Source organism: Xiphias gladius, chromosome 17 (assembly GCF_016859285.1).
Source record: "Xiphias gladius isolate SHS-SW01 ecotype Sanya breed wild chromosome 17, ASM1685928v1, whole genome shotgun sequence".
Classification (NCBI taxonomy): domain Eukaryota; kingdom Metazoa; phylum Chordata; class Actinopteri; order Istiophoriformes; family Xiphiidae; genus Xiphias; species Xiphias gladius.
The window spans coordinates 2478753-2499292 of record NC_053416.1 but is presented as its reverse complement, the minus strand read 5'-3'; the positions used below and the strand labels follow the sequence as shown (position 1 = coordinate 2499292).

The 20540-nt window shown below is 44.4% G+C and overlaps 1 protein-coding gene across 3 annotated transcripts in view; it reads left to right on the top strand.

Annotated features, from left to right (window-relative positions):
• The window catches only part of sgcd (sarcoglycan, delta (dystrophin-associated glycoprotein)), a 334653-nt gene that overhangs the window by 247669 nt on the left and 66444 nt on the right, over positions 1 to 20540 (top strand). For all 3 annotated transcript variants that reach the window (XM_040150168.1, XM_040150169.1, XM_040150166.1), the window contains 3 exons: positions 9290 to 9391; positions 18079 to 18166; positions 19901 to 20020. In XM_040150168.1, the coding sequence (XP_040006102.1) occupies positions 9290 to 9391; positions 18079 to 18166; positions 19901 to 20020 (310 nt within the window). The remainder of the gene's footprint in view (positions 1 to 9289; positions 9392 to 18078; positions 18167 to 19900; positions 20021 to 20540) is intronic.

The following is a 20540-nucleotide window of genomic DNA, read 5'->3' as shown; positions in this document are numbered from 1 at the left end:
CCTAAACCTAACCAACCAAGCCAATCCAGAGGCATAGTAGGGAGGCTCTTTGATGTTCTTATGCTGGTTTTAACATCATCAAACATTAAACATAACTATCTCTAAGCTAATACCTAAACATAACCACATAATTTATGTATGTATGTATGTACTGTCTCCCAGTGTTATTCACTTGTGTTGTTTGTTTACAACAACAAGCTACAAGCTCCACAAGCTATTAGAGACAAAAAAAGTTATCAAAACAGAATTGTTACAGAAAAGATCCATCCCCCGTTAACACTGTTCAAACAGCCTTTGGCAACGTGCCTTATATCGTGGGCACAATCCGCAGTTTGTGGTACTTTTCACATTCTTGGAGGAAACTGTCCAAACACTTAACACCTGGTCCCAGAATAACTTGTACTGTGTGGGAGTATCCAAACATATATTTACCTTTAACCATGCAGAATTATGATTAGGTGTCGGGTATGCTAAAGCCTGACTCCTTGTAATATCTTCCACAGAGCATCAAGACATCTATATTTGCTTTAGCCTCAGGTGGCTGCTTGATGCATATCGATGCAGACGCTTAATAATGGGCCAAGAGCACCACATCATTGACAGCAGCGACTCCCAGCTCTCCGAAGGTGTCGGCTTCAGAAAGAGACACGGAGGGAGACAACAGGCAGAGAGAGATGGTATAGATAGAGAAACGGGGTGGATACAGATAAGAGGACAGATATGAGCGGGTCGATTCAAAGATCCAGTGTTATGTCAGCCCTTATATTTGCCACTGCTCTTCACCGCTCCTCCTCCCACTCCTGGCTGCCGACCCCCTGTGTCTCTGCTGTAGCACACACAGCCGGGCCACATAAATCTGGAAAATAACAGAAGGAACTGAAGGCACAAATGTTATTTACAAGACAGACGTTTTCTCCTTTGCTCGTACACACACAAACAGCCAGGTAAACAGAGCCGCCAGTCACACACATATATCTAGCAAACACGCACTGAGACTGCATACACAATCAGTCTAAGAAGCGCACACAAAGCTCAAGTACACACAAAAACTTACACAAACACAATAAATTCTCAATAACTTTCAAGTTAACAGAGTGGTGACGGTGGAGGCAACGCTGGGTTCAGTGTAGATCAGTTTAGTCCTTGGTGTAGCAAATACTGTGGAGAGGGGAGGTCGGGGCTGAGAGAGGAAGAAAGGGATTAAGGAGGGAGAGAGAGAAACTCAGGTGTATATGCGCTGAATTATGTCCAAATCTCTCACAACTTCAGACAAGCAAAGGGAGAGAACGATTCAAAGAGTCAGGCCCTGCTAACAACTGCAGAGGCTGCAGTCATCTTTGACAGTTCAACGACTGAGCAAAACTTCATTGATACTGCACTGAACTTTACGTTGCAAGATCATATTTTCGACATAGGAAGTCAAGTTCAAGATATATGTCTGGCTTTCGAGTGTTTTATGTCACGAGAACACTGTTGCTAGACAACTGTCAAGACAAACTAAGCTGGATGGGATGGATGGATGGATGAATGGATGATGGGATGGATGGATGGATGGATGGATGGGGATGGATGGATGGATGGATGGATGATGGGATGGATGGATGGATGGATGGATGATGGGATTAATGGATGGATTGATGGATGGATGGATGGATGATGGGATGGATGGATGGATGGATGGATGGTTGGATTGCACACTTTTGGAGCATGAGCAGCACCCAGAAAATATGTAATCTATCAGTTAGAGTATGACACACTGTACTGTATGTCACCGTATGCTGTGTCCGAAGTTGACACTTTATCTTGAGAATGGTGGTAGAAAAAATGTGCATTGTCCAAAATCAAAAGCATTCATCCACTCAGGAGCATGAATGTGGCCATTAGTTTTAAAAAGTAGTTACAGCTGTTTTTAAGTGCTGCGTCAACACAAAGCTGCTTCACAAACCTTTTGACTTAATGAAATGCACTTTTTAACTTTCTTCTTTTTGTCATACTTCTTTAAATTTTTACTAGTAGCTTATTTGACCTGCGCCCTCTCTAAATATGCTAGGGGAGAGAGATCTCATCTGTTTTTTCACTGTGAAATTACTTCTTCACCTACTGTTTTTCAATGCTGTCAGACCTAATAAGCTTGTTAGGGCCAGGCTTGTTCACAGCCATCGTTAGGAAAGGCCAAGTGATGCAAATTCCAAAGCTTTATAATAATCAGACTCCTTAAACTTTGTCCCAACAATCAGCAGCCACGGCCTCCTCCAAGCAGCTGCCTAGCAATCTGAAAATTAAAATAACTAATGCCCACAAAACAGGAGAAAGCATTTTCACGTAATCGTTTCCTCAGTTCATAATGTAATTTAAAAAAAATGCCAGTTAACAGGAACGGTGGAGGTCAAGTTGAGGTCTGGAAGACCGAGAAAACTTTCAGAGAAAACTGCTTGCAGGATTGTTAGAAAGGCAAATCAAAACCCATGTTTGACTGCAAAAGACCCTCAGTAAGATTTAGTGGACTCTGGAGTGGTGGTGCACTGTTCTACTGTGCAGCGACACTTGCACAAATATGACCTTTATGGAAGAGTTGTCAGAAGAGAACCTTTCCTGTTTCCTCACCACAAAATCCAAAATGCAAAGGAACATCTAAACAAGCCTGAGGCAATTTGGAAACAAGTCCTGCGGACTGAAACTCAAAATAGAACTTTTTGACCAAAATGAGCAAAGATATGTTTGGGAAAAAAAATGGTGCAGAATTTCATGATAAGCGCACCTGTCCAACTGTTAAGAATATGGGTGGATCGATCATGCTGTGGGCTTGTGTTGCAGCCAGTAGCAGAGGGAACATTCCACTGCTAGAGGGGAAGAATGGCTTCAATTGAATACCAGCAAATTCTGGGAGCAAACATCACACTTCTGTAAAAAAAAAAAAAGCTTAAGATGAAAGGAGGGTGGCTTCTACAACAGGATAGTGATCCTAAACACACCTCAAAATCCACAATGGAAGGTTTTGCCATGGCCCTCATAGTCCCCCCACCAAATGGCATTGAAAATCTGTGGATCGACCTCTAAGAGCAGTGCATGCAAAGCAGCCTAAGGATCTCACAGAACTAGAAGCCTTTTGCAGGAACAATGGCGGCAAATCCCCCAAACAAGAACTGAAAGAGTCTTGGCTGCTACAAAGAGTGTTTACAAGCCAAAGGGACTGTTACTAAGTACTGACCATGCAGGGTGCCCAAACTTTTGTCTCAGGCCCTTTTACTTTTTTGTTATTTTGAGATAGAAATAATAAAGTTAACTTGCTTGAAATATTAAAGAGATGTGTCATCTTTAAATTTATGGCTTCTGGAAATCAATTAATATTTTACTCACTGAACTAATCACAGTAACAGAAATTTTGAAAACGGGGGCCCAAACTTGTTCCTGCCACTGTAGGTCAGAATAACAAGACGTGGCAAGAGGTCAAGAGTGAGACCAGGACGAGGGGTGAAAGAGAGGTAAGGGGCCACCCCTGTGTGTTCAGAGGCCTCTGGCCGGGTAAGAGCTGTCGTGAATAATTCATGGCTGCCCACCTCGCTTCGCCGTGCCGGCTGCAGCACAATGCTCATAGCAGAGAGTAAAAAGAAGAGATTTGGACTAGAAACGACACTGCAAGCAGAGCAGATGTGCTCAGTGTTTTAAGTCAAGTCTAATTGCAGTTTTTGCAATGAGATCGTGATTTTATTAACGGCTGCAGCTGGATTGGGTTGAATGAAATGAATAGTGTGCTTGCACCCACTACTATTATCTGGCATTCTTAATTAATGTACTCTCCTTCCAACGTTTGCTGCATGTTGCTGGATCTCCCGGTACCTTCCATTTCATCAGAAAGAATCACAAAAACACGAAGAACCACAGTATAAACGTTACGTTTTTCTGTGTAACTTAAAGACTTAATGTTACTTATTTTCCTGGAATAAAGACAAAATAGGAATGAATCTGTTTTTGTTTGTTTTTTTTGTCACTGATCCGATCATTACTGCATGTGGCGGCCGGAGGGGTAACCGAGACAAACGGTCTGCTTCACCCTACTCTGTCTCTGGCGCCGACTCCTTCAAACGCAGGCCGTGAGCAGAATCGCCCCCTCATTCACTCATTCACTGCCTCTATACATCAGACACTCAGTAGTTTACGCCATAGTGGGCAGTAAATTGAGGTGTGAGACTGAGACGAGATTCATCGTCATTGTGTGCCATCACTGACAGGTGTAGCGCTTCCCGCCGGAGGCAGAGAGTAGTGTACATCCTGGAGACAGGATTTTTAAAAAAACATTTTTTCTATTCTGTTGTGGGAATATTTGCGGCCGATATATATAGAGCATAAATTTCACACTCAGAATTCAATGATGGATTGGTGTAGTGCACTATATAGAAAATAGGTTGTTGACACAATCTGTCTTTGTGTCTCTCTCTCTCTGTCCATGGTGCTGAAGCAGACACACCAAGTTTTCCTAATGTCTCTCTCTGGGGCCTTGAAACAGCTGGACACAAGGCTGTGTCCAAAAATCACTCCCTCCTTCACTCCTTCACTTCTCCCCGTACAAAAGACTCTCAGTAGTTTATATTAGGGGAAACAGTAAACTGGGATTTTGGACACTTTTGGACACAGGTGAGTGGTAGAGCGGTAGTCCTCACATCTGTAAAATGCGCAGCGTTACATTTTTTTTGTTCCATTGTGGAATGGTTGAGGATAAATGAAAACACTCGTTTGGACGCTAAGATAAAATGGCAGCTAACAGATTTCATTATTTAGTAAATAGGTGGTGATTTCAGGCACAGCTCTGGTGTCTCTGTGGTGCTGAGACTAAACCTCAGTTGCTCAGTCGCATTTCATGCGCTGCATTTTCACACTTTACCCCCAAAGTAGCTCTCACTGATTCCCTTTATGGCTACTAGCACTGCATTAGCACTATTACCGCTGCCTCGGAAACCAACTGTGTGCGGCTCATTGCGTCAGTATTTATGTAGGTACCCGATACGAGTATGTTACTGTAACACGGGTAGAGGGAGAAACTGAAAAACTGGCCAAACACTTCAACGTACACCGTCATTTCACAGACTTTTCTTAAGTGTCTCCCGAGCAATTCATCCTGAATAAGTTTTCATTTCTGTCCCTGACCGTCATCACAGCAGTTCTTCTTTTTCCTCACACAGCTATTGTGCATTCTCCACTGGACCTCCACGGTGGCACACATTGTAGCTGTTAGTAGATTGCTCCTACAAGTGAAAAAACCTAAATATCTCGATTAATGGATTCTCATTATTACATTATAACCCTTGTACTGCTGTCAGCTATTCTTTATGGAATAGAACTAATTTAGGATTGAGTTTTAAGAGTCAACATGAGCTGAATTTCTGAACTTCGGTTCTTTATAAGTGTGTATTATGACCTATATGCACAGGGAAAAATGTGTGAAATGGAGAGGCAGAGATATGGACAGAGGCATGGAGGCACAACATTGCTTTTCAGCTATTATGCATCCTCAGCGATTCTCCGGACTAAGATATGACATAGCCAGCGGGAGGAATCACTGAGTGTAAACCGTAAACAGTCTTTCAATGAAGAGGGACCACATGTATCCCTGGGAACCTCTGATAGAAATCCATCCGTCTATGAGGACATTTACTGAAGAATATTCTGCCGAGAACCTCCAAGCAGGGCAAGAGAAGTTTCCTTTCTCACAATCGGTTTTTCGTCATCAAAATCCCGGAAATTGACTTTAGATAACGTCTGCCGGCCTTCTCTGACCGGCCTGCTGATTCCCGCCTGGGGATAATTCACAATCGCAACCCGCCCGGGGCTCAGCCCCCCCGTTGCCACAACAGTGCCCGAATTTTGATATGTTTTACACAACGGGGGGGAGAAAACGTGGAGGAGGCTCGAAAACCATCCTCAGTTACGTTGGGATTTCGAGGGGTCTTGATTTCCGTTTGCTCATCAGAACCACAGGGATCGAAAGACGGCGGAAGAACGAGAAAGTCTTTGCAGGAGAAGATCACATAAGCAGATAGCAAGTTTTTTTTCTTACTCTTCTTTCCCACGGACGTCTTATCATTGAAACAATCCAGCAGGTGAGCTCATATACTATATCCAGTACAATGACTGGATTGAAAGTGAAGCGTCAGCCTTGTAGTCATTCGTGAATCAATGCAGGCCCCAAGCCAGTGTCCTCTGGTCAAATCTCCTCTTATCATCCCTGATTCATATCTTTTGGTCCGGTGCTGTTATATAGACTGGTATACGGACTGAGACAATGGAGGCATCGGTAACACTGCTGCGATAGCTTTGACTGACTGACGAGATGCTGCACTGCATTCTCTTATTTTTATTAGATAACGGGGGAAAACGACAACAACCCTCACAGTATTTGGTAAGGGATCGTTTCTGCTTTGCTCTCTTTGCTGCTGATTGAAAAGTTCAGTCCAGCTTGACCGGCTTGTCACAGATTCTCTTTTACAGGCCCTGGGTTGCTGCTACGCTAATTTATTTACCCAGTTTTATGAAATAATATTCAGTGTCTGCTGTCACCTTAAAATAACTCACTTCATTTACCAAATACAGCATGCGCAAGCATTTGGTGTTTAGCAGTGTTAAAATGAGCTCGGCTTCCACGGAGAGAAACTAAAATGATCATCCGGGTCCCTGTTTGAAAAAGTAAACAGGACTAATGACAAAGTACGGAACTGTTAATTTATTTCTTGATGGAGTTATAATGAAGTTGTTCCTACCATAAAGACTCAGAAAATGAAATTTAGGTCAGTTAGGTGAATTAACTTCTCTATAGCTGGATGATATGAAGTTTGTTGCACATCCAGTCATTTTTTACACGTCTCATCCTAGTAGATCCCTGAACAGTATCTCTAAGGTATAAACTTAGTAAAACTACATTATTAATGTTATTTTGTCTCAACTCAGACTATTAAACTGAACATTTGGGCACAATATTGGGAAAAATTCCTTCTATTATATGGAAATATTGCCCACATGATTAGCATGATAGGATGTCTCTGAGCTCAAAGTTTGCACTGACAGCTGTGATACACTGAATATACGGTGTATTGTTCAATCTTCAAATTCTGTACATAATATTCTCTTGTATTTCACGATGAAAAAATGTCTTGAGGTTATGTTTATGTATGCAATGCGTTTGCCATGTTTGCCGGTGAATCAGTTCGTGACACTAATGCTGCAGTCATGTGTCAACCATTATCACTGCATTAAAAAAGACTGGAAGATGAGGGCGGCTGATTAACCAGGGAGGCAGATTAATGAGTGTAATATGGTCTGTGAGTTTAGACCTGGTAACCTGTGAGCGTGTAACACAATAACATCTTTGCTCGCAGCAACGGGCGTGTGTGATTATAAGTTTAATTTTTCCCCACACGGCCATCTTGCCACATACATAAATAACAGGTGTTTGTCATCAAACCGCAGGTGTCAGAAAATAAAATGGCAGGTGTTGGACACAGACAGCAATTCCTGTTCAAGGCTCTGCATCGTATTGGCAGGAAACACGGAGAGAGAACGACGAGTCTTGGCTAGTACACAAACACTGTACTGACTCATTCTTCATGTTGATAATGGTCTTAAAAATAGAAGAAAAAAATCAAGAAAACAGAAATAAAGCTGCACTTCAGCTGAACCTCCATTAGCTCTCCAAACACCATTTTCAAAAATGCCTGTGACTGCTTCAACTGAGCCAGTGCCTTGTTATTCTGCACTAAAAATGACTGCTCCTGTTCTTTTTAATATTTCATGTCATTTTTATGTCACCGTTGACAGGACGTCGCTCTAAAAGAGCACGCATGCTCTTCTAAGGTAAACTGTGTCAAAAGAAGGTTCAGTGATTAATAAATCAGTCTGGATAAACTCCCACAGCACGAATTAGATGTTTACGTTCGACACCTTGGCATCGTCGGCTCATGCAGCAGATTCTGTTGCTGGGAAAACTGGTCACAAGCGTCGTCGCCGATCCAGAAGCAGCCAGAGCGGTTCAACAAGCACCGGCTACCTGTCATGGGACTGAACGCTCACCGAGCACTTTATCACGAACACCTGCAGATACAGGCCGGGGGCTTCAGTTAATGTTCACATCAAACATCAGAATGGGCGAAAAATGATTGTTGGTGCCAGACAGGCTGCTTTGAGTATTAATGAAACTGCTGATCTCCCGGGATTTTCACACACAACGGTGTCTGGAGTTTTTACTCAGAGTAGAGCCAAAAACAAATAAAAGCACCCAGTGAAAAGCAGTTCTGTGGTCGGAAACTCCTTGTTGATGAGAGAGGTCAGAGGAGAACGGCCAGGCTGGTTGGAGCTGACCAAGTGCATCCTTTTATGGCCACAATTAACCATCTTCCAAAGGCTTCTCTCAGCGTCATAATGCACTGTGTCACAGAGCAAAAGTCGTCTCAAACTGGTTTCATGAACATGACAGTGAGTTCAGGGGCCTTCAGTGGCCTCCCCGGTCACCAGACCTGGATCCAGTAGAACAGCTTCAGGACCTGGTAGAACAGGAGACTGGCAGCGTGAATGCGCAGCTGACAAATCTGCAGAAATGATGCGATGCAGTCACGTCGACACGGAGCAGAATCTCAGAGGGAAGTTTCCAACATGTTGTGGAATCCAGGCCACGAAGAACTGAGGCTGTTTTCAGAGCAAAGGGAGGAACTGCTCAGTATTAGGGTGGTGTTCCTGATAAAGTGCTCGTGAGTGTAGATGAATAGGTTTAAGAAATTTAGCATATTTATCATGAGCGTGGAGTTTCATTCCTGCCCTTGGAAACACAGATCTATCATAAGATATTCAACACTCAAGGTTCCCTTGCTAGCTTTTGTAATCATCATGCAAACCAAGTATAAAACGTTGGTCACATGACAGGGAGGCCGAGTGACAGGAAGCTATCACTGAACAAAGACAGTTAAAACCTCCCCCTCATATGTGGCCACCTGTTGTAATGTGGCCGAAGCTTCCTACTTAGATCACACGATGCCTGGCAGAAGGCTATGAGATGAGATCAAAAGCTCTGGTGCACAGTGTTTCTGTGATCGGACTATATGTCATGGTAACTGTCATAATAACCATGTTCTAGCACAATGCAGAAAAGATGCAAATCCTATGAGTTGTTGTTACTGCATTTACATCACTGATTTTCATGAATTCATATGGATGGCGACGTGTCTGTGTGGAAGTTGTGCTGCTGCTGATACATCCCTGCTCTTAAGAGAGTATGAACTAACTGCGACTGTTTCCTTGTTCCCCACAGGACGGCATGGGCAACCTCAGGATAACAGAGAAAGGCCTGAAACTGGAGGGGGACTCTGAGTTCCTCCAACCACTCTATGCCAAAGAAATTCAGTCCAAACCAGTAAGTCACACACACACAGGGCTACACAGCCCTGCTATTTTCATTTCAGACAGACACACGTTGGTAGAGCGGTGGAGCTTTGATGTCAGGGTTTTCTGTTTCCACTTAGCCAGCTGTAAGGACAGCCACATGTGAGCTGTGCAGAGCTATGACAATGCTCACAGTGAAAGTCACGCCGGTCCTGGAAAAATCAGCATCAGCGTAAGCAGTGTGTTAGCAGAGAGGGACCTGTAGCGGTGTCACGCAGCATTTCCCAAATGAACGCAAAACTGCCTCTGTCACCTTAATGGAAGTATAAATTACTTGCTTGCAATTTTTTTTTTCTTTTTTTTTTCTCTCATGTATTGATGAGCCACAGCAGCCAAACATTGACCAGGTAACGTGACCCTGAGTGAATGACGACACTCAGAGGGGAGAGATGAGTTTGAACGAGTCTGACGAGTGTGAGACCGTGAATCCGAGTCCCGAAGCCTACAGCCTACAGTGGAGGGAAAAAAGCACAGTCCTGTTGGGACTCACACCGGACACGTTAAACTGCATGGGCTTCCACTCCGCCTGCATTCACAACATGTATTGATTTCATTAAGTATCTAAATGTTGCTCTAACAAAGCGTTAAATTCAGTTCACCGGGGCTAACACGGATTCTGTTGAAGGAAAGGTACTACACCTGAGGTTTTCACAAGCATGGCTGAAAATCATCCATCCTTTCTTTGCTCCCCATTTGCACGGTTTTCCCGTTCATTAGAAGACTTAGGTGCAGCGCCCACGCAGAATGAACCGAAAAGGGTTCTATGCCGCTTTGGAGAGATAGGACACCATTTTGGTCCTAATAGAAGAATTTTTATCTAAAACATAGGTTTAAAAAACTGGGGGTCGTCCTATAGTTCAGGACTAGACAATTATGTGCTCGTTCATCACAACAGATATTCTTTTTGAATGGAGAGAGTACCAGCGTAACTGTGGTCTTTTACAGAGTGTTGCATTATGGGTCATTTGTAGCCTAATTATGCTGCTAGGCTAATGAGTGTTTTCGAGTCCGTCTATGGAGAGTTTTTTAGAGTTAATCAACCTTAAAAGTGTTCGGTTAGTCCAGTTTAACCTGCGGGACTTTCTGCAGGCTGCCGTGAAACGGTCTGCTGCCACAGAGGGAATGAATTCACGACGAGTGAGAACGAGAGTCCTTCTTACTGCAGAAATAAACCGGGGAGAAAAACTGTCAAACAGCCGAGTATTATGTCTGACACAGATGATGAGATCAAAAACACCGGGGTCTGAAAAATGTCAACTGCCAGAGAATAAAATAATTATGCGAGAGGAATGAGATTGAGAGAGGAATCAACCGGCTACAGCAAGTCAATCAGTTGTCCAGTGGCCGCTGGGAAAGTGACCTGTCCAACCGAACAAAAATTCTGGTGAGCTGCCAAACGCTGTTACATTGTCAGATGGCTATTGGGGGGGGGTGAGAAAAATTGCAGTTCAAATCCACTCACTACAATATTTTGTATGGCGCACAGTGCGATCACTCACAAAAATGTGAAGGACTACTTCGGGACATGGCGCTCACCTCATCAGTGAGCATTTTTGTTTGGCTTTTCTTCTTGCTAATGTCTGAGTGTACTGTGAAAAACAACAGCATGTGTTGTGTTTTTATACATATGATGAATTGATAGTGGTCCAAAATAATGTCAAAATACATATTTTTACAATGCCCAAACGCCCCAACCGTAGAATGGAATGGCTGGAATGTACAGGCACTAGTAAACCTGGAGCTAAGGCGGACTCCTTGGAACTAACCCTGGCTACATGACTGTAAGTTGTCGAGGGTTTTTGGTCATTTTTACCTGCAAACTGCCTGGAATTATTCTGGTATAAGTTATGGCTTTGTTCAAACACACAAGCCACAAGCGGCCTGGTCCTTATATAACCGGAGTAAGTGTCGTGTTCGTATTCTCGGCAGGAAGTCGAGCGCATTTCCAGTTGGGTTGCCCCTTGTCAGCGATCCGGTTTGTGATTTTCATGTCCAGGATCTCAAGGCGCAGCCGGGGGGAGGAGTGTTTCCTGTTTGGGAACTTGAGGATCAAAGATAATAGGAGCAACTGCTATGTCAGCACCTTCAAGTCTGAGGCCGTTGTTCTCTGACGGAAAATGTGTGGATTGCTCCGTTCGGGTTGGGAGCAAATTGCTGCCTCTAGTGAAGGAGTTTAAATACCTCGGGGTCTTGTTCACGAGTGAAGGCAACACGGAGCACGAGATTGACGGTAGGATTGGTCCAGTGTCAGCAGTAATGACCGAAGGAACGCCTCTGGGTCTGCCGGGAGGAACTGGAAAAAGTTGCTTGGGACATGGACATCTGGGCTACTTTGCTTGACTCGCTGCTACAGCGACCCGACTCCGGATAAGTGGCAGAAAACGGGTGGCTGGATGGATGGACGGTCGTCATGCCGCGCCATGTCACAACGAGAAATGTCATAACGTTGCAAGAACTAAACATGACGTGTCCCGTGTCCTATTTGTCACATCACATCATGAAAAACAGAACGAGAAATGTTCTATTTTATGTCATGTCATTACATAAGTCGTATCATGTCAGGACACATCAACAACACAGTTCTGAGGTGACTTGCCAAGGTACGTTGCACGGTGTTGCGTCGCACTGGGACCAGACGAAACAAGAGGAGTTGATTATGTCATGTCACTATGTGTCACGTTGCATCAAAACAAGACTTGTCCTGTCGTGCAATTCACTGTCATGTCACGTCATAACAAGTCAACACAAGATCCCGAGAAGCACCGTATAGCCCCGTCGGCCCTCCCGTTACGGACCAGATGGTCTCAATGGGGAAGCAAGTGCATGCACCAGCCGGCAGCCTTGCCAGTATCATTAACACGCCATCTCCAGTGTGCTGCTAAGAGCCACAACTTCGGCGTCAGCCTTCTTGCAGGGAATCCTTGGGGTTTACTGATCCAAATGCAGAGTCCGTCCGAGGTCCCCTGGTATGTCCTGTTCACAAATTAACATTCTGAGGGGCTTCACGCCGCCCAACTACAGGAGGAGTATCCAAGCCTACAGATGTCAGAGAAATGGAGAGATGGGCACGATAAAGTGATAGGCACTCTCTCCCTCTGTGTCTCCTACTCTTGCAGTAATAATAGCTGTGTGCAGGTAGTGGACAGATAGCTTGGTAATGCAAGAGAGCGGCGTGCTTTATCTCTGCTGTCTAGGACCTTACACGGGCCGAGACAGAGGATGAGAGATGCGGACGGGAGCACAGAGAGGAGCAGGAGAGAGTGAGGCAGCGAAGACGGCAGAGTAAAGATGGGGATGGAGATGAGAGAGAAGAAGGAGAAGCAGTAATAGAGACAGAACCAGAGAGACAGATGGAGGAGGAGTGAATTGGAATGAGAGAAATGGGAAGCCAGTGAGCATATTTTGACAGGCGGTGATGCACAGGAGGCGGCCAAGTTCAACACTGACTCAAACAAGCACAACATGTTTACAGGGAGATATCATGGCACAGTAAAATATTCATATTAAAATGAAAGCCCTGATTCACCAAAAGCTGTGGATGGCTGCAGATGTCAAGTGTATTAATGTGGCACTACGTCTAGTAGGGTTCTGTCGGGGCGAGCCAATTTATGAGCATTGATTATCAACACAAATGCAAATATTGACAGGTTATTTGGCACATCGAAGATGGCTGCAGGCCGTTGTATTCATATCTGCTAATACAAAAACAAACAAAGACTAACATTTGTTGCTTCCATTCCAGTTTCTTCCACTGTAAAATCAAAGTATTTGCCTGAAAATACTAGAAAAATTGGTTGAAGTAGTAGGACATGGCGAGAGATGTAGAATGGATATGAAAAAAAAAAAAAAAATAGATTAGAGAAATGAAAGGGCAGATACGTAGTAAGAGGAGGGACAAGATACACAACGGTAGTACAAAACAGAAATAAGCTGAAGAGAACAGGAAGAGGATTGATGGCTGGTAGCTTGAGCAGACAGAGTGAGAGGAATAGCAATGCAGAGGAGGAGGTGAAGGGGCAGACAAAAAAATCAATAAAACTGGGGGAAACCCCTGCTGTGCTGCTGTTCATATGGCAGCCTGCTCTCTCCCTATTGTCCGACACTTCCTGTTTCCTGTTTCCTGTTTAGCCCTCAGTCTTAGTCTGAGTTTGGTTTTGTTCAGTTCAGGTGAAGGGAGACGCTGCGAATGTGATAGGAAGGCGCTCGTATCGTGTACACTACCTGCCTGGCACCAAACTGTGTGAACACTGGACTTGGATTGGTCCAATTTCCAGACACATGAATCCAGATGAATCGTATCCGGGGACGTGTAAAGAAGCCGTCCGGCCGTGTCAACTTGAGAGCAGATTAATAGTCAGCGCTGGTGTTTACAGCTTGTCTCTGCTGCCCCCAATTGGCCCAAAAAATCTGTTGAAACATGGTTTTAAAAAATACTTTACTTTCTTGCCCCATACTTTGACGTTTGATAATTATCTGGATGGCTTGTATTAGTCTCATTACGCCACGTGTAATTCAGATGAACTTGCATCTTCTCTGTAAAAATAAAAGCTAGTAAACCAAGAGTCAAGAAACACAGTTTACAACTGTATTAACTGGAGAGAAATGAAGAAAATCCTCACACATGTGAGTCTGGCAGCAACAACTGGCCTTTGTTTTTCACCTTGCATTTGAGCTTACGTTTAAATCCACTGACTGATTAATCAACTAATCGTCCACCACCACTTAGACACTAATCACTACCTGTAATTTTACACCGTGCTACACTTCCTGGGTGTACTTTTAACAAATTGAGCCTGAACACTAAGCAGTAGATTTATTTTGATTAGACCGGGCTGGATTTCTGAGAGAGCCGGTGTACTGCTGCCGAAAATTGGTCATTTGGCTCAACTTACTGAGCTTTAATTCAAACAGTGACATTCTTGAGCCTTTGGAGCAGCTCTGCCTCCAAAATATATTTCTATAACCAACTGCAATCCACACGTCTTTCTCCTAGTCTCTCCTCTCTCTCTCTCTTTTTTCTCTCTGCCTACTCCTCTCTGTGTGAGAGGCCTCCTGCTAGGAGTAACGTGGTCTGCTGCTTTAGTAACAAAGAGGAGAGGGACAGCAAACTAAATACATGTACTGTACGCAAACAGCCCCAAAGGGCTCCTGCGGTAGGCTCTCTGTGGCGCCTCGAGAGTCTGTGGCAGGGGGGGGGGGGAGCGACAAGCTGGCCGCTACCAAACAAACTCAGACGGTTTCGAAGCCCGAGCCCGGTGCTGTGGAGAAAGTGTTACCCAAGCTTAGTGGCCTGACATCGACTGCCCCCCCCCCGTCTCATCAGTATGCCCCGTCGTCAAGCTGGCTCGGGATCCAACTGTCAGATCAGCGGGGCCGTGTCACAGGCCGATACGACAGGGTAGTCGCTGTCGTCGGGCACTCAGCGCCCGCTTTATTAGGGACACCTCGCTAAAGCTAATACATTCTAATACAACAGTCCTGCAGTAAATCCTCCTTCATGAAGGTGTCAGTGTCCACTTTTTGTTGAAATTGTTCCGGAGAGCTACTGAGTCAGCTGCATGATCAACTCAGGGGCTGTTGAACGGAACGGGGTTATTCTGACGGGTGTTTCCGTTGTTTTGTCCGGCCCACTTATATCAGGGAGGGCAGGGTAAAACACAGAAGCACCTCTCTCTATGATGCGTCGCAGTTCAACAGCATCCTCCGAAATGATCATCATGACATCTTGACTATTGGATGGATTGCCAGTAACATGCTGTCCTCCGAGTTGGACTGCTTCTCTTTTAATGTTAAAGGGGGACAGATGAGGTGGGCGGATTAATTGGACGAGTGAATATACGAATTAATGAATGATTGAATGCATTAAAAAATCAAAAGATTGATTGATATCTTAGATGTTTTTCCAGGTATACAACCGGAATTCACTGCTGTTTCCTGTGTATTATTGAGCTAAGCACAGCTGCCGGTAATAAGAGCTAATGAGTGCGCGGTGTGTGTTGTCAGCAGACTTGAGGCATGGAGTCGGAGGTTGAAAATCGTGAGAGAAACGTGGTGAAATTTGGGCTTTTTCTTTTTCTCTGTTTACATCGTAGAGCTACAGGTCACCGGACACGAAAATGAGCCTGTGAGATCGCTGCTATCTCACACTGGAGAGGGCTGGTTTTCAAATGAACTCCACTGGGGGTATTTTCAAGACAAAGCTTAGCAAACACATCATTGCACAAATCTTCTCGAGTCATTTACGAGAGTCCAGTTTTTTATGTTATCAGAGCTCTGTTTTTTAATAGCCCTTTCTTACACTTACAGTAAGTTAGGTTTGGTGGTTTTGGGGGGGGGGGTTTGCAGTGTTGCATCAGTGCGTGGAAGAGTCACCGCCCATCCATTAGCTCTCATTGTCTACAGCTGTGCTGAGCTTGCACAGAGCCTCGGTTTGTCAGAGCACCTGGTCGGTTCTGCTGTTTTCATCTGGCTTGTGAGTTTGGGCAGCTTTCAATCCATTTCCAGTTGAACTTTTTTTTTCTTCTTTTTGTTTTAATCTGTTGCCCTAAAGTAGAGTTTGTCAGAAAAGTGCCTCACTGTGGTTTTAAGGAAGTTTTAGTTGAATCCCAGTTGTGTGGCTTTTAGCAACTCTGTTACTCAAGAGCGCAAATAAAAGCTGGGCTCTGTATGTTTGTGCACTGGTGTGAAACGGAGTGTGCTTGGAATTAATTTCGATAAAAGCAGAAAACTTCTCTGACCCAGCAGTGTTTAACAACCACCAGATTAGACTCTGGAAATTGGCAGTAAATTCAGATATTTGGGAACTGTGATTTTGGAGCCACCCTAGCTTCACACAGGACGTTACGTATTTAAGGGAAGGGGGGAGATTGTCTCGCCATTAAATAATTTTGACAATGACCGGCAGACTTTAGAAAAGTAACTGTTGGAATTACATTTTTTTTTTTTTAATCTTCATGTTTTTAATGTTCAATGTTAGAAAAAAAAAGAAAAAAACCAAACACAAACAACTTTGGTCCTAACACGAGCAGAACCTTTTTAAAAGTCCAACTGGTTTACGTCTCTCTCACACACACACACACACTCACCTCAACGGGAGTATCTTGAAAGACAGAGTGCTCTTGTCAAACCTGACACGCTCAAACGACTCCACAGTTAATGTTGAAGTCATTATCATCACCGCGACGCCTTCTATGTAGCAACTCTTTCCAAACTTCTTCGTACTTTTGAATTCAGTTCACACCATATTGTTGCTGTAATATCTTCCTGCTTGTATATCATGCGTTTGCTGTATTTACTGCGTGAAGTTCAGTAGTTTGGCAAGAGCCATAATGTTATCAGTAATATACACACAAGGCATATCCCTCCTTGGCTGTGAGTGCAGCACAATGGTCAGGCCGTTATCTCTAATTAAGAAGTTGACTGAGGCATGAAGATTAGCCGGGCGCAGGAAGAGCAGAGTCTCCGACGTGATCGGCATTACACATTGATGCAGGCCTCTCTGGGCGAGGGAAGTTATCAGAAAGAGTGGGAGGCCGAGGCCCCTGCACTCGGAAAGTCACGGCGTGCGTTTGAGTGTGAGGTCATCCGTTTGTACGTGTCTGTCTCTGGGCCTATGTGCTCTTCTGCTTTTTTTTTTTTGCTGGCCCGAGCCCAGACGCCCAGTCGGCACAGGAGCCCGCCGGTCCGGTGATCTGTCTGACACTGTCGACCGCGAAGACCGAAGTAAAACGGGATTCTTGCGGCATGACTCAGATACAAGAGGCCGCGTCTCGGTCCTGTCCTCCTGGTTTCTTTTGACCGATGACTTTCTAAACCTAAAGGCCGAGTCACACCTGGCACATCCACGTGGCCGCGAGGGTCCGCGTGACGTACGCGTTATGAGCATGCCGACGGCACTTGCACTGGAGAAGCAGACCGGGCGCACGTGTCAGGTGCTCTAGTTGTGCAGTGCGTTCCCCCATCCTCCTTCTTATTCTCGCGAAGTAGTCACACACACTCTTTCCTCGTTCTCCTCGTTTTTCCTCGAAAAAAGGAGCGTTTCTATTTGCCGACGTGAAGTCGCCATCTTGTCTTGCAGTGTTGGTGTGTGGAACGGGGCTGCGTACACGGGTCCCCTGATGGGAGTATCCATGAATATGAATATATGAATATACCTTCACCCTGACGCCTTCTGTTCAGAACCGTAACCAAGTAGTCTTAGATGCCTAAACTTAACAAGACTGTCACCATAGAGGTGGCAGGTCAGAATCCATCGTGAATCATTGAGGGTGTTTTTGAGGACATACTTTGAGGAAGTGGACTAGATAAAGTGCCCCAACAAGTCCTTTTACCTAATATGTGTCTCCAAAGGGCTGTTTAAGGTTTAAGACTTGGTTTTATGGTTAAGGTTAAAGTGAGAATTAGGATAAAGTTCGGATAATGATTGGGGTTAGACATTTTGTCAGAGAGGTTACCCAAGGGCAGCACACACAGCCCCGTGAAAGTCCCGTAAGCCCCAAAAAACTAATCAGAGTTCAAAGTGTGTACCTATTTTGTCTTCTACAGGTGATTTTTCCCTTTTCCTCATCAGAACTCTTTCTTGTTCCAACAAATAGCGAATAGCTTAATGACCACAATGCAGCACAGACCAAACAAATAACCCCGTCCGTCTCTCCACAGGGCCGCCCGCTGTTCCTGCAGTCGTCCAGAAACGTGTCGGTCAATATCATCAGCAGCAACAACCAGCTGCTCACACAACTCGTAACAGGTAAGGCGCAGCGGGAGAAACCCGAGCTGCTTTCAAGTAGTTTAGTTTATTGATGTTTTCTTTCACTGCGACACGTGTTTTCATTTTTCAAAGGCATCAGACCCAACAGCACTGATGACATCAGCTGCAACAGATGCACAACAAGGAGAATTTTTATGTTCCATTAGTCATGTAAGAGATGTTTTTTCTTTCACGAAACAGCACCTCTGTTAAGCCCTCCTCGGACAGATTTCACATTGTACCGCCACTCGGAACATATCTTTTTGTTTTTTTCTTTTTAATGAGGAGGCTTCGCAGGTTTATTGGGATCATTGAACATGGTTTTCCCATTCACATATTTTCATTCGAACAGTTATTTTATGTCTGATGAGGTAAAACTATCCAATATATTACATTAAAGCAAAGATTAGAGAAAGGCAAGAGGAAATAAGCATGATTTGTGTGGCAGATTTATCTATTTATTTCCCGACGTTTTAATCATTTTGCAACTCCTGAGATTTATCCCGGAACCCTTTGGCCAGACTCTGAGGTTAGGAACTGCTGCTCTAACTGTCAGAAGTCATTGCCTCATTTCCAGGATTAAACATTAGAGCGTCATAAATTATTCCTCCGTTCCCCTTAACTGTGCCAGTAGTGGCCTCAGCCGCTCCACCATAACTCTGATCGCACTTCCTCCTTTACATTCCCCCGTTCCCCACCTGTCACACTCTAATAGAGATGGCAGTCTTCGGTGAATGGAAATCACAGTGTGCAAACACGCGCAGGGAAGTGCCCCTCACGTTAAACGGGGCGCTGACATTTGCCTTGTGGGACTGAAGAGGAGGGACGACCAAGTCTGCTCGGATGTTTCCGGCGGATGACTAAGTGGATGTTGGTGTTGGGTGGAACTTCGCAACCCCGGGTGCAGACTGACAGAATCAATTGCGCGTGTGTCAATCAGTCGGCCCCGGCGCTGAGTGTCTTCCGTTTCCATGCGTTTCATTGTCCTGACAACGGTCCCAGTTTCGTTACATGATGAACTAGTTGCACAAACAATTCGTTTTTGTGTTTTCCCTGAAACACCTACAGTGCATTACCACACAACGCTAGCATAACTTTGACAAGAGGAAGGGAGGAGTTTGTTGTGATGGATGACCCCGAAATACTTCCAAGTTATCGTTAAATTGATTTTCATACGTAAAGGAAGTAACATATCGGGACTGATGTCATGCATAGCAAGAAGCGATGGTCTAAAACATGTAAAAAACGCCAGTGTTGACCTTTTTTTTAAAGGATTTCACCACACAAAACTTAAATAATAAGGCGATAATATGTCAGTGCTGAGTTTACATGATTCCACTGTCCCTGAACGGCAAGAAAAATCAGCATCAGCACACCTGCTGCTCTGCCTCTGTTTCATCATTATTTATGCCGCAACAATTTATTCGCACTCACCGGCAGCACGTTATAATCATCGACTGCAGTGACACAGTAGTAAACAATACTTTAACTGGCTTGTTTGATAATCGGTGGTCACGAGAATGAAACCAGAATGAATGTTCAGCACAGTCCTGATGGTTTAGTTTCAAAGTCAGGTTGGAGTATTTATTTGCTAAAGTCCTGCAGGACATCTTGAATGTCTTCCACTTGGATGCAGTTTAAATGTTCAAATTCTGAGGTAATTCAGTAGGAAATCAGCTCTGGCTCCAGTCGCTCCTCTTTGATGTCTCCTCTCTTTCTGTGTGTTCGGTTTAGGATCCAGTGGATTTAAAGCACGAGGCAAGATGTTTGAAGTCAAATCCACCTCTGGGAAGCTCCTCTTCTCCGCTGACGAGCAGGAGGTGGTGGTGGGCGCCGAGAGGCTTAGAGTGATGGGTGAGTGACCAGCTGGCCAGTTCGGAAACCCCGACCGGTTGTCAGGAACCAAAGCGTGAAATCAGTGGGGTTACTTCATCTGGGTCCTGATGACCTTGCTCCTCTAACAGAGGACATTTTGATTTACCGACCAGATTTGTTTCTCCAAAGGTACGCAGAGATTTACTGCTTTTGTTTGGCCGTGCTTGCTTGTGATGTTGGCATCAAAGAGCATTAGATCCTTTGTATAGTTAAGTGAAAAGGTAAAACTTTACATTTTTAAGTGGCCTTAATCTTTTTTTTTTCCTTTCAGGAAAATATAATTTAACTATAACTCGAATTTGTTCGTTTTACCACCTGGAATTTGTTGCTTTACTCATTCCAGTGGAAAATGTGCACTTATGTAACTGAGCTGATGTGATGTGTCAAAATGAAGAATGTAATGCTTATATTAGCATTATAAGGAGCCAGTAGTGAGAAGAGCAGGGCTCAGTTCTGTGCTGGTGGTGCTCGTGAATGATAGGAGCGAGATGAAAACTAG